General features: G+C 37.4%; 1 protein-coding gene across 2 annotated transcripts in view; it reads left to right on the forward strand.

Annotated features, from left to right (window-relative positions):
* Positions 1 to 14,660, forward strand: part of NCOA7 (nuclear receptor coactivator 7) — a 131,293-nt gene that overhangs the window by 90,258 nt on the left and 26,375 nt on the right. The window contains exons 9-10 of one of the 2 annotated variants that reach the window (XM_006200022.4): positions 1,791 to 2,803; positions 4,104 to 4,272. In XM_006200022.4, the coding sequence (XP_006200084.1) occupies positions 1,791 to 2,803; positions 4,104 to 4,272 (1,182 nt within the window). Of the gene's footprint in view, positions 1 to 1,757; positions 2,804 to 4,103; positions 4,273 to 14,660 lie in introns of both variants that reach the window. The other variant, XM_015235770.3, reaches the window with a different exon arrangement.

Here is a 14,660-nt window from a genome sequence, read left to right on the forward strand (position 1 = left end):
GGCAGAATTAATCCCAGCTTGGATTAGGGAGAACAAGAAGGGAGGGGTAGATGAGAAGGTAATACAGGAGGCTGATTACAGTGCAGTCAGATGCATTCTTTGTGGAGGTCAGGCTAGCTAGAGAAGGAAAGGGGCTTAGGTGTTCACAGAAGTTTTGTTTATTAATTTGCTAATTAAGTATGTGAAGAGCTGGGCTTCTTTGTTACAGGCCTTTAATATGCCAAATTAAATTCTGGGTCTGAAAATGGAAATTATACCACGTTGCACTAACTTGTTTGACTCTAGGATTAAAGCATCTTTAGTGTCTCCTGCGATGCTAAGGGTGGGCAGAACACCTTTGTGTATGCAGGTGCCCGCAGGACAGAGACACCGTCACAGTGGTCTTTTGTATATAGCATTTTGGGGCTCAGTGAATGCTTATTGAACTGAAATGAATTTATGAATTAAAGAGGTTTTTTTTAAAGGATTTGTCAGAGCCTACAATTACGTAGGCTTTTGTTTTGTATTGGAAAAGTATTGGAAAAGCATAGATGTCCTGTGCAAGTGATTTATTCAGTAACTTTGGGGAGACAGTCTTGTAACTTGAGAACTTCCTGGCGCTTTGTTGTTTTATTGTCATAATTATTTCAAAGCCAGAATAATAAAGTATTACCTGAATGTGGTTTAGCCATTTTAGAAAATCTATTTCTGAAACCTGAAAATGTTATTTTTAAAAAAGGTTTTTATATCTGTTTTTAACCCAGTATCAACACTAAGGTAAGTAAAACTACAGATTGCTCAAGATTATTTCCAATCAGAGTTCAGAAAGTATATTTCTTGACAATTATTTTATGCTTGGAGGAGGGCATATTTAATCAATATTGTTGTGTAATTCGAAAGTTCTGGGTAGTAAATCATCTGTTATTAAGGAAAAGCAGTCAACTGTGTCCCAGCACAGTATATTTCAACTGATAAACCAGTTGCTCATGGCCACTGCTTATTGTCATAAAGGAAAATGATATTGTTGTAAAATGAAAGAGTTAAGAAGTTTAAACTTAGTTAAGAAAGTTAAACTAAGTATTGTAAGTAAAAGCTTATTTGATTTACTTTTCTATGAATTTTCAGACTGTAACACGGAGCAGGTGCTATATATCCACAGTAATAGTGGGAGCATCCTTTGCATTTCCCTCAGGAGAAGAAGGATGTCTGTTGTGGGGAGCATCAGATCCTGAGCTGTGAAACCCACAATTAGGGTTCAGTGCCAGTTACTTCATAGAGCAGTTAAATCAGTAGCTACTAAGTCAATGAGCCATTCTGAATTAATGCTGTTGGTTTATATACTATTTTATAAAAAAGGAAAAGCATTTAATATTTAAGGAACTTTAGTCATGGTATTTTTGTGATGATGCTAAAACATTTCCTCTCCTTTGTCCTTCATGAAAAGCAGAAACATTACTTCATCATTAAAAATCTGGTGGGTGACATCTCCATGTTCATAAATGACGTCAGATACCATTCATGTGTGTCTAGTGGGCTGTGCAAGCAACTCTCATGATTCTTTGTTTTGCTACTTTTTATAGTTGATTTACTTTTCATTTTGAAGTCAATTTCTTGATTTCATTTCCTTATTTTGAAATCACTCAAACATAAATTTAAGTTGTGGTGTATTTATGTTTTGGTTTTTGGTTGGGTTTTGTTTTGGTTTTTGCCTTTCATCCATTTTGCTTTCATTTTTGTTTTTAACATTCCATGTGCACCCACCATTTTTCCCCTCACAGTGACCTACCTCAGGATCTTTGTCCTCTGTACAGGCCTGGAGAATGGGAAGACCTGGCTTCAGAAAAAGATATCAACCCATTCAGTAAGTTCAAATCTCTCAGCAAAGAAAAACGGCAGCAGAATGGAGAGAGAATCATCACTTCAGATTCCAAATCCACAAGGCCTTTGGAGAAGTCAACAGAATACACACAGACGAAGCCCTCAGACAGCTCTGTGTCAAGAAAGTTGAAGAAACTGGAATCCTCTACAGAGGCAGCCAGTGGATCTACCCCAGTAGCTAACATCCGTAAGGAACCTTCTGACACTCAGACTGCATTTGAATCTATAGCCAAAGAAAATTCTCTTTTAGGGGAAGATGATGACTTCGTTGACTTGGAAGAACTTTCTTCTCAAACTGATAGTGGAATGGACAAAAGAGACACCTCGAAGGAGTGCCTTTCTCTTGGCCCAGAGGAGCTAAGGAAGACTAAATCACAAATAATCAGTTCTACTATGGAAAAGCAGGCACAGTCAGCCCTGAATTTTTCAGGACCAGAGTGTGATGCTGAATTGAAGGGGGCCCTAGACTTAGAAACCTGTGAGAAGCAGGATATAATGCCAGAGGTGGACAAGCAGTCTGGTTCCCCAGAAAGCCAGGTGGAAAACACACTGAGCATACACGAAGATCTAGATAAAGTTAAACTCATCGAATACTACCTTAATAAGAACAAAGAGGGGACACAGTTATCTGATAACTTACAGAAGGCAGAGTTAACTGATGGCAAAAGCATTGAGCCCCTGGGAATAGACATCACCCTTAGTAGTTCTCTTCCTCAGGCAGGTGATCCCCCAACTGAGGGCAATAAAGAGCCAGAGAAAACCTGGGTAAAAGAGAGACCACCCCTTCCACTGCAACTAGGCTCTTCTACAGAAGAAAATATGAATAAAGAGTGTCCAGACTCCTCTTTGGAATCAACTCTGGACAATAGCTGCCAAGGCGCACAAATGGACAATAAATCCGAAATTCAGTTATGGCTATTAAAGAGAATTCAGGTACCCATTGAAGGTAAGCCATTTTTCTTTAATTTCTTTTATATTTTGTTGTGTAGGCATACCTTGTTTTGTTGTGCTTCACAGATAACATGTTTTTTGCAAATTGAAAATTTGTGGCAACCCTGCATCAAGCAAGTCTATGGCACCCTGTTTCCAACAGCATTTGCTCACTTCATGTCTCTGTGTCACGTTTTGGTAATTCTTGTAATATTTCAGGCTTTTTCACTATTATATTTGTTATGGTGATCTGTGATCAGGGATCTTTGCTATTACAACTACAACTTGCTGAAGGCTCAGATGATGGTTAGCATTTTTTAGCAATAAAGAATTCTTTAAGGTATGTACTTTTTTAGGTATAATGCTATTGCACACTTAATAGACTATGATATAAACATAACTTTTACATACACTGGGAAACCAAAAAAATTGCGTTACTCAATTGATTGTGATATTCGCTTTATTGTGATGGTCTGGAACCAAACCTACAGTATCTCCAAGGTTTGCCTATATAGGTGCCTTTCTGAAATTTGCACAAATAGCAAAAAATAATAAAATAGTACAGTTATTTGAGAAAAGTGTTTTCTCAATAGAGTATATCTTTACTGATAAACCAGAAGGGTTTGAACTGCTCAGGTCCACTTATACTGAGATTTTTTTCAATAAATATGAAACACAGTACTGTACCACCCATGGTTGGTTGATTCCACAGAAGAGGGACATGGAGGGCCATCTCTAAAGTTATACATGGATTTCTGACTACGCGGTGGTCAGTGCTTCTAACCCCTGTGTTGTTCAAGGGTCAATTGTAATTGGGAAAAATTAGATATATGGTGGTATCTGTTTTGGAAATTGAACTATGATATTGAATTCTATTTCAAAGGTAGTTTGCTTTCAAGTAACCTTCCTTTTTCACTTTGAACTTCTAAATATTAAAGGAGTTTAAAAGATTTCTGAAGATATTTTAGTTCTAAAGTGAATTGCATTATGGTGTGATTGGGTTCTTGGTACCGTTTGTTAATACATCTTCACAGTTCTCCACTCTTGGCTGTTGTGTTGGTTTTTATGCTCATTCCTAGTTTGCAGCATCTCATGTGATGTAGACCAACCTAAAACATCCAAACCTTTTTCCTTTTGTGCTAAAGAGGATCTGAAAAATTTAATTAGTCCTAATGTGATGATGTTGTATGATGTGTATGTTTTGAGTTTCCATCACTAACAGGGGGATTGGACACTATACTTTGTAAGTTGAAATGTTTTATTATCACCAATATTGTCAATAATGAGGGAGTTTTTTTCCTTCATGTGTGATTCAGATATACTTCCTTCAAAAGAAGAGAAAAGCAAGACTCCACCCATGTTTCTGTGCATTAAAGTGGGAAAACCAATGAGAAAGTCCTTTGCCACTCACATGACAGCCATGGTACAGCAGTACGGCAAACGAAGGAAGCAACCAGAGTACTGGTTTGCTGTTCCTCGGGAGAGGTGAGTGTGGGCTAAAATGAGAAATCTGTTGGTTAGTTAGATTGTAACTGCATCTCAATTTTTAACTTAATCTTGAAATGCTTAATTTTATTATTGAATAAGAGATTTCTCTTAATTGTACCTTTTAGACTTTTTAGAAGGATACTATTTCAGGAGCTTTCTGCTAAAGGGTGGTTTCAATATAGCAAATTTGAGGTCATCATAGGTACCGTGTGCTAAATCACTTCCATAACTTTCTGCCCAGTTAAACTTTAAATGAAGGAAGATTGAAATATTCTCAAGTGCCAGTAATTGGAAGTGCTAAGTTGTTGGGAATAAAGGAATATGATGGAGCAGATCCAAACCCCAAGTGCAAGAGAGAGGCAGGATTTAAATTTAAAGTAACTAAATTCTGGGATAACTAAAGATTGCTTTCTCCTTATGGAGAAGCTGTCTGTGACTCAGCAGCATGAGAAACGTGATCAGAGGTCACCTGGGTGGGCTTGAGGGGCTTTATACCTCTAAAGAGATTTGTATTTTTAAAGTGCCAGCGAGAACATTTTATTGGTGATGTGACAGTCTCAGGTAACAGGGGTAGTGGCAGAGACATTCTTCAGCCGTACGTCATTAACGAAATCTTTGTAATAGAAATAATTAGGAAACATCAGTTTTAGGAAAAAAAAAATTTTTCTTTTGTGTATGTGATAGAATAAATATGTCTTTACAAAGAACTTGCGATCAGTTTTCAAAATTATTAAACCGATGTTTTTCTTTTTCCTAACTAGTCACGAAGCATCGTTATCTGGGCAGACCTTTTGGCTAACATACCCACCAAGTGTAAATATACTCAGTGAGGTTCCTTAAGCATGAATTTTTAAGAAAGCAAAATTAAATTCCAAGCACCATCACACCTTCTGGCTCATTAGTACCCAGAATGATAATTCTCATCGAGTTGCCTGATTTTAGTAAATTATAGTTTAATGTGAAAATAATTAATAGGATTTTAATTACCAAATTTGCCAATATCTTTTCCCTGTCTTAGATACAAGCCTGCATTAACGTGGGCATTAAACATGATTTCTTTTGTATTTTAAAAATATTTTCCTTTCCCCATGCTTGTAGCTACAACACTGTCTCAGTACTCAGGGATGCTGGAGAGATGCAGAGAAAAATGTGTCTTTTACATTGCTTCTGCTGAAATATTTTTAAATAATAAATTACTGAAGCCCTGTTGAAATAAGTGTTCTAAAATTAGATTTCACAGATGGACAGTAGAGGTTATAGCCAATTCCTGATTTTATAGGTGGGGAAAACAAAGCACTGAAACTCAGCCACATTTAAATTATGTGGACTTCTTGGTCTGTCAGAAAAACTACCTGTCACATACCACTTTTTCTCTGGGAAAATGTATTTTTTATAATATAAAGAAATTAGTTTTTTTCAGTTTTATTATCTTTAATGAGACTGTGTGCACCAAGGACTCATCTAAATTGCTGTAATTACAGCAATCCTGTACATGTAGCTATTTTACTGTCATTTTTTAACCTTGAATAAATCTTAATGGTGGACTAGTGTATGCTCTTTGACCTCATACACAAGTAGTTTTTGTGAGCTTTTTAAAGTCAGTCAGTTGCTGAATTCTAGTCCATTGTATTTTATAATGTCCATGGCTTTTTGTCTTTGGCTAGCCAATAATCTGACATATTTAGTTTTGTTTCTTTAATTACTAATTAACCAAAGATTTCCTGGGAGGCATTATATCCCACTATGTTAATGATAGATTTTTTTGTGTGTAGATGTTAGGAAGTTTTTTTTCAATTGTTCCTTTATGTATTTCCATTTCTATCTACCTTAAAAAGGAAGCCTCATTTTAGTTTAAGATTGGGAAAGATGAAATTCTGAAGTTAGTTCCCACCCAGAACTCCAAGTGCACAGTAAGAAATAAGGAGAGTTCATTTTTATTTCCAATTTATGAAATTCTTCAGGACTTTAGGCTCAGTGACATCCTCAAGGAGCTAGGAAGCGGTGTGCAATGCTTTTCTCACTCTGATGATAATTTCTGGATTCCCTTGCAACAGCAAACTGAGCACTCCTACTTGCCTTCCTATTTAATGGATCCTGTATTCACTGGAGTTACAGCAGCAGAGTGAAGTCGCCCTGGCAGTAACTTTCTTCCTCAGTCACAGTGTGTTCTCATAGACCATCTAGACGTGACATCATACTCTCATCAGCAGGTCTCTTTCACTCCCACAATGCACCACAGCTCCTTGTCACAGGAGATTAATGCTTTCCTGTTGACATAAGTTCACAAATGTGTTTCACTGTTCCTTTCTATTGTTCCTAGTACTTCTTTGAGACGTTTTGGTTTTTTTTCCTTTTTTTTTTATAACTATTACTAAGCAATTAACTCTATGACAACACTCCTTCTTCAGTTATAATGCGAGTTATGGCTTCCTTAATGCCATCACTGAATCAATAGTCTACAAAGTATGAGAATGGAGAGGGTGGAAATCAGGGGAAGCAATGATGGAAACCTGCGTATGGTCTCGACTTATCTTCTTTGTTTTTGATGGGGTTTTCCTCCTGTAACCCTTGTTATTAAATTTTTAGATACTAAAAGTCAGAGATGTGAAGTTGTTAAAAAGTGCCTAAATGTATAACAATAGCTTTATTTAGCTTGGAAGTTGTCAGAAGAGCAAAGAGCACTACGGAGCCAAAAAAAGCTGATAGTTTTTTCTTGCAAACTCACACTTTGCTACTTGAGACATGTCCACATTCATTGAGGATGAAGTGCATGTTGACTTTAAACCCTCCCTCTCTCCATTGCAGCTTGTAGAATCATGTGCTTCCCGTGAATCAGCTAAAGATGACAGTGGTATGTTTGGGAGATGTACACAGCCTCCAGAATGTATAAGCCTGGGACATCCAGGCTTTTCCTACTCTCCTCTTGATGTTAATGACATTCAGACAGGAAATAATTGTGCCTCGTTTTAATCATTTAGAATGGGACTTCTCAACCTTACCACTGTTGACATTTTGAGCTGCATAATTCTGTTTGACAGGATGTCCTGTGCATTGCAGGATGTTTAGCAGCATCAGTGGCCTCTACCCATAGATGACAGTAGCACATTTCCAGTTGTGATAACCAAAAGCGTCTCCAGATATTGCCAGAAGTCCTTTGAGGGACAAAATTGCTTCACATTGAGAACCACTCGCCAAGCATTGGAGTGTTAGATCAGGGCTTATATACCATTCTGAAAGTATCATGGGCCGTAATAGCCCTGGCCCTCTCCAGCTCCAGCTGTCCCGCCAAGGCAGCCCCAGTGCGTTGCACCCTGAAACATCCTGGGCCATGCTTGCTCTAGCCAGCCTGACAAAGCCACTCGGTCTACACAGGGGACACTCCTACACAGGACCACACCTTCAAGACTGGGAGAGGTGGCTGTTTCACCTAATTCATAGAAACAAACATAGACGGTCAAATAAAATGAAGAGACAGAGGAGTATATTCCAAACAAAAGAATAAGATAAATCCTCAGAAAAAAACTCTCATGAAATCGAAATAGGTGATTTACCTGATAAAGAGTTCAAAGTAATGGTGATAAAGATGCTCACCAAACTCAGGAGAAGAATGGAGAAATAGTGAGAAGTTCAACAAAGAGTTAGAAGATAAAGGAAAGAATCAGAGTTGAAGAATACAATAAATAACTGAAATGAAAAACACAGTAGAGAGAATCAAAAGCAGAGTAGATGATACAGAAGAATGGATCAGTGATCCGGAAGATGTAGTGGAAATTACCCAGTAAGAATAGCAAAAAGAGCAAAATTTAAATGAGAATAGTTTAAGGGATCTCTGGGACAACATCAAGTGTACTAACATTTGCATAATAGGGGTCCCAGAAAAAGAAGAGAGAATGGGACAGAAAACTTATCCACAGAAATAATGGCTGAAAACTTTCGTCACCTGGGAAAGGAAACAGACACCCAGGTCCAGGAATCAGAGTCCCATACAAGATGAGCCCAAAGAGCTCCATACCAAGATATATCATAATTAAAGTGGCAAAAGTTAGAGAATTTTAAAAAGCAGCCAGAGAAAAACAACGAGTCACGTATAAGGGAACACCTATGACTATCAACTGATTTTCCAACAGAAATTTTGCACACCAGAGGGAATGGCAGGATATATTTAAAGTATAGGAAGGAAAAATACAATCAAGAATACTTTATCTGGCAAGATTATTGTTCAGAATTGAAGGAGATCGAGAGCTTCCCAGACAAGCAAAACCTAAAGGAGCTCATCACCACTTAATAGGCCTAAGAAATGTTAAAGGACCTTCTTTAAATGGAAAAGATAAGGCCATAACTAGAAATAAGAAAATATGTGAAAGAAAAAAAATCTTACTGGTAAAGGCAAGTAATAGTAAAGGCAGAAGATTGACCATTTAAAACTGCCCAGGACTCTGGTCTTCTGTGACCACCTCAGTGGACGTCCTGGCCCCTCTTGTCCTGCAGTGCAGCTCCCCACTAGTGTGAAGGCTGCGTTGCAGAGGAGAGTGCACAGTTGTGGGGGACAGAGCCAGCTTGGACCCAGCAAGGCACTGAATAGGGAGAGAGTAGCCGTTCCTGGCACTCATGGAGCTGGCAGGTAGGGAGTGGTCTGGAGTGCTCTGACTGGCATGCTTGGACCAGCCCAGCATGTGCCAATGCTGGGAGCAGGGAGAGCACACACTTAAAGGGAACATAACCAGCTCAAACCTGAACCTCAGGGCTTCTGCTCTAGCACCTTGGGACCTGCCCCTGCCCCTGCCCCTGCCCCTGCCCCTGCCCCTGCCCCTGTTAAGGCATTGTCAGCCACTAAACATAGGAGAAGCCCTGGCTCACCTGGCTCTGGCTCTAGCCCCTCCATTGCCAGCCCCAATTCTTGCTAAGGTGATAGCTGCCAGCACACTGCGGGGAAGGATGTGACCCATGCTCACTTCATATCCAGCTCTCACCAGAGCCATATGCACATATATCAGGATGGTTCCACACAAGGACACCCCTTCAAGACCAGGATAGGTAATTGTTTCAGCTAATTCCACAGAGAAAGTTGTTTCAAACAAAAGAACAAGAGCGCCCCATCCCGAAAAATAACTAATGAAACAGAGAGAATTTACCGTATAAGACTTCAAAACATGAGTAATAAGAATTCTAACTGAACTAGGGAAAAGAATAGATGAACAGAATGAGAATTTTAACAAGGAACTAGAAAATATAAAAAGTCAAAGCTGAAGAATACAATAACTGAAATGAAAAACACACTAGAAGGAAATAGCAAGAGACTAAGTGATACAGAAAAACACATGAGTGATGCGAAAGGTAAAATTAGGAAACCACACAATCAGAACTAGCAAAAAGAAAAAAAATGAGAACAGTTTAAGGGACCTTTGGGACAACATCAGGTGTACTAATATTGACATTATAGGGGTCTCAGAAGGAGAAGAGAGAAAGGGTCAAAAGGTATTTGATAAAATTATGGCTGAAAACGTCTCTACTCTGAAGAAGGAAACAGATATCCAGATACAGGAAGAACAGAGAGTCCCAAGCAAAATGATCCCAAAGAGACCCACACTAACTCATATCATAATTAAAATAGCAAAAGTTAAACAATTTTAAAGGCAGTGAGAGAAAAACAAAGAGTCACATACAAAGGAATCCCTGTAAGGCTATCAGCTGATTTTTCTGCAGAAATTGTGCACATCAGAAGGGAGTGCATGATAAATGCTTCAAGTGCTGGAAGGGGAAAACCTACAACCTAGGATACTCTACCTGACAAGATTGTCATTTAGAATAGAAGTAGAGAGAAAGAGCTTCACAGGCAAGCAAAACCTAAAAGAGGTCATCAGTACTAAATCAACCCTAAAAGAAATGTCAGAGTCTTCTCTAAGTGGAAAGGAAGAGGCTCCAACAAGAAGTAAGAATTTACATAGACATAGAATACAAACTTGTGGTTGCCAAGGGGGAGGGGGAGGGGAAGGGATACTGGGAGTTCAAAATTTGTAGATACTGACAGGCATATGTAGAACAGATAAACAAGATTATACTGTATAGCACAGGGAAATATATACAGCTCTTGTGGTAGCTCACAGCGAAAAAAAAATGTGAAAATGAATATATGTATGTTCATGTAGAACTGAAAAATTGTGTTCCACACTGGAATTTGACACAACATTGTAAAATGACTATAACTCATTAAAAAAAGTTAAAAAAAAGAATTTATAGAAAAGGAAAAATCCCACTAGTAAAGGCAAATATCTAGTAAAGGCTTGAATAAACCAATATGAAGATTAAAAGACAAAAAATTGTAAAAGCAACTATAACTACAATGAACAGTTAAGGGATAGACATGAAGATATAAAATATGACCTCAAAAACAAAAATGGGAGGAGTAAAAAAAGTAGGTCTTTCAGAATGTGTTTGAACTTAAATGACTACCTGTTTTAAAGAAGTGGATATCGTTGTAGGTCAGCATGATATGAACCCCATGGTAACCACAAATCAAAAACCTACAAGGTAACTTTGTATAGTAACAGATGGTAAGTGGACTTCCCATGGTGACCATTTCATAATGTATAAAATTTCAAAGCACTATACTGTACACTTGAAACTAGTATATTATTGTAAGTCAATTTTACTTCAGTTTAAAGTTAAGAAATAATAAAACCAAAGAACAGCATTGCTCCTAAAGGAACGTTTTGTCTGGAAGATAATCCTAAATTGATAAAGTACCACAAGCAATAAGGTGGTTGGTTTTGACGGCAGCTGTTTTTGCACCTTTATTTCGTACAAGCCTGTGCGAAAAGCCATGTGAAGTGTGAGGGGGTAGGACCGTGCGCTGCCCTGGGAGAGCTGTGGAGCTTTGGGCTGCCCTGCTTGGCCAATCGAGTAATGAGCCCCAGAACTGAACCGAGATGGATGAGAATCCCTAGCAATCATGAGCCCCAGAATGAGATACTTTATCCATTTTAAACATGATCTCCCAATTTGGAAAAATGGGTCATAGTGAGTGTTAAGTAACTGATCATATCTGAACAATTACTGAGTTGTATGTCCTGGCAGGCACTAGGCTAGTTATAAATAAATAAGGCTGGGACCCTACCCTGAGGATCATATGAAAACGGTTCCTAGCACTTTCTGGAGACTGAATATAGATTGCATTCCAAAGATTTGGCACTGTTCTACATAAAAAATACCACTATTGTCTTTTTTCCTTTCTTCATATTAAGATTATTTTCTTTCTTAGAAAGAACCAGTAATTCCTATTCAAATGAAAACTTTAAAAAAAATTATGGCTTCTTAATCTCTTAAATGTTTCATAATAATTGATTTTGTATTATCCAGCTTTTAAAATAAATAAGATGGAAATGGAATTAAACAGCAGGAATTATGTAGAATTTGCCAAATCGTGCATAAATGTTTAATCCAAGATGAATTAATTTGTTAGTGTACTTTGTGTAATAAGTAAGCTAATAAGAGAGGGGATGGGGGAGAGGGAGAGCCTGTGGGTATTTTTAAATGTTTTTAAACTTGAAAATAATTATGCTGAGATAGTTTTAGCAACATTTGAACATACAGTTAAGTGGGAGGGGTGAGAGGTAGAATCTACTTTGCAATTTGCTTTTATCCCCACTTAATATCTTATGCATATTTCCACATTAAATACTAGATTTTTTTTATATATATACATATGTACATATGAACAATATAATTAGCACCTTCATTATACTTCCTGGTTGATTCAGTCACGTTCCTGCTTTGGAGATTAGGTTGTTCCAAAGTTTTTTCCATTATAAGCAATACTATGTTAAACACCTTTGTAAAATGCTTCAGATTGTCTTACCAAGTCAAATGATGTACTTAAGGCTTTTAAATACAGCTTGCACTGTATTTAAAGTGTGTGGCATTTATACACCACCAGCATAAGAGTGCTCTTTGCTCTACACACTGAGAAATCTCAGTGGTGTGATTCTTTATCCATTTGGTAGATGAATAAGGAAACAAATGTAGCTTTTAAAATATTTTAAAGTTGAGTGAGTACCTTTATATAACATTTGTTTGAAATAAAGTCAAGTCAGTAGTGACCTGAGGATTTTTATTCTATGTGACTCCTTTAATAAGAAATTTGTTTATACCTTGATATACAAATATGTATTTGTTCAAAATTCTGAAATACCGTGTTTCTCTAATCTGCTTCTAATTAAGATCAGAAAGCCCTTTGATTATGTAGGTTAGTTAACATTTTGTGCCTGCCCAGATTTGGAGTAAACTTACATGTTAAGTTGATTCTGTTTTAGAAAGCATGGTATTTCCTTATATGATGTCATGAATAACTGAAGTTCCCAAGCACTCTGCAATAGTTGGAATTTTTTTTTATACTTTCAAAATTTAATGTACCCATGAGCACACTGTCCTTTGAGAAGGTGCTATCCATGTCATATGCCTCTTTCTCAGATCCAATTTGTGATCAGTAGCAGTACCAGAAGCATAATGCTTCAGTCATACATGAATATACATATATTCGTTTTCATATTGTTTTTCAACATAAGTTACTACAAGATATTGAATATAGTTTCTCTATACAGTATGAACTTGTTTCTTAGGAGCCTTTAAACATACAGAGTACTCAGGTCCTTCCCTCAGCATCCTGCTGCATTGGATTTGGGTTAGAACGCTAGAATCTGTTAGGCATTCTCCATATTGTGATAAACAAGTGGGCACTACTTTGTTCTTCTTTTACTTTATCATTCAATAACATTTGACATGATTGGCCATCCCCCATTTCTTTAATACCTTCTTTCCTTCTCTCATCCCTTCCCGGTCTGTTTCTTCATTAAATGTTACTGTTTAAATGACTTTCTCTTCCTCATTGTATATGCAATTGTCTGCACCTGATTAACTCTTATATGCCAATCATTTCCAGCTATCTTTAGTCTAGAACTTTCTGCTGAGCCCCACACACATATAGTTAATATCCTTTAATATTTGGATCATCCATGGATCAAACTCAAAACAGATCATGCCCTATCATGGGTTTCTTATTTTCATCTTTGTCACTGTCACTGCCCCCTTCCCTCCCCTCCACCCCTCGCCAACTCCTGCCTCCTGTTTTCTCCATCACAGTAACCAGTACCACCAGCTTTTCAGTCCCCGAAGCTACAGTATGGGCATAACCTCACCTCTCAGTCATCTCCCCACATTGCTCAGTCACCACATTCAGCTTATTCTGTCCATTTAGCATTTCTGGAATCTCACTCCCATTATGACCCTTCTGTGTTTCATGTTACGAAGGATGGATCAGGCTTATTAGCTGCTTGGTTGGGATTTGGGATGCCCCGCTTCCCCCTTTTTACCCACCTCACTTAAGTGCCCCTATTCGTTCAAATATCTTCTCTAAGAACTTTCCCTGTCTGGTTTAGATGCTCCGCCAGTGTACTCTTACCCCTGTCATGGCACGTACTACACTCTTCTACAATGTGGACTACTCGTGGCTTTTTCCTACTGGACTTTAACCTTCTGAAGGCAAGGCAAAGTCTTATGACACTGTATCCTAGAAACAGCATAGGGTCTAGTATATTTATACTCCTTGATGTTAGTTTGCTGGGTGCATGAATAAATTAGCCTGTAGTCTAATAGATAAAAATGTTTAAATAACTTATTGCTTATAATTAAAATAATGCATAGACTATATATAGTATTTATATAGTTAAGGAAGAAGGAAACAAAAGCTCATAATTTTGTTACACAAAGCTAACTACAATTTATCTTTATTTCTGTAGACTTTCAGCCTTTTTTCTATGCATGAATTAATGTAATAATAGTATATATGTATGTATACACTGTATACAACATGTGTATGTATATACATGTACATATATATACTATTGTATATTAATGTATGTGTACACACACACATACAATTTTGTTAACTGCTTTTATGTCAGAGTATCTTCTGCCATTAAATATTCGATCTGCATTCATTTAGTGAGCATGCATTACTTTTGTTGACAAGAAGTAAAATCATAAAAAAAATTGGTTCTCTTATTAAACTCACTTGGAATATATCCAAGTTCTAAGGACCCTCATAAAGAATAAGCAAAATCCTCTTAAGAACATTTTCCTTTGAGAAAAAGCATGAATTAAAGGAATCACAGAGTGACCTAGTTTTCTAGCATGAAATCTTTAACCATAGTTAATGCTAAATTTTCTGATCAAAAGTCACCTAGCTTTTAATGGGATCAGAGCTAAATTGAAATCATTAGTGATTGTCAGTGCCAAGAAGACCGTAGTGTTGCATAATCTTTAAAGTACTGTATTTTCTAGAACAACTTGGGCCCTACTTATCCAAGCCAGGTACATTTCAGAGTACAAAC

The sequence above is a fragment of the Vicugna pacos genome, chromosome 8, assembly GCF_048564905.1.
Source record: "Vicugna pacos chromosome 8, VicPac4, whole genome shotgun sequence".
Taxonomy (NCBI): Eukaryota; Metazoa; Chordata; class Mammalia; order Artiodactyla; family Camelidae; genus Vicugna; species Vicugna pacos.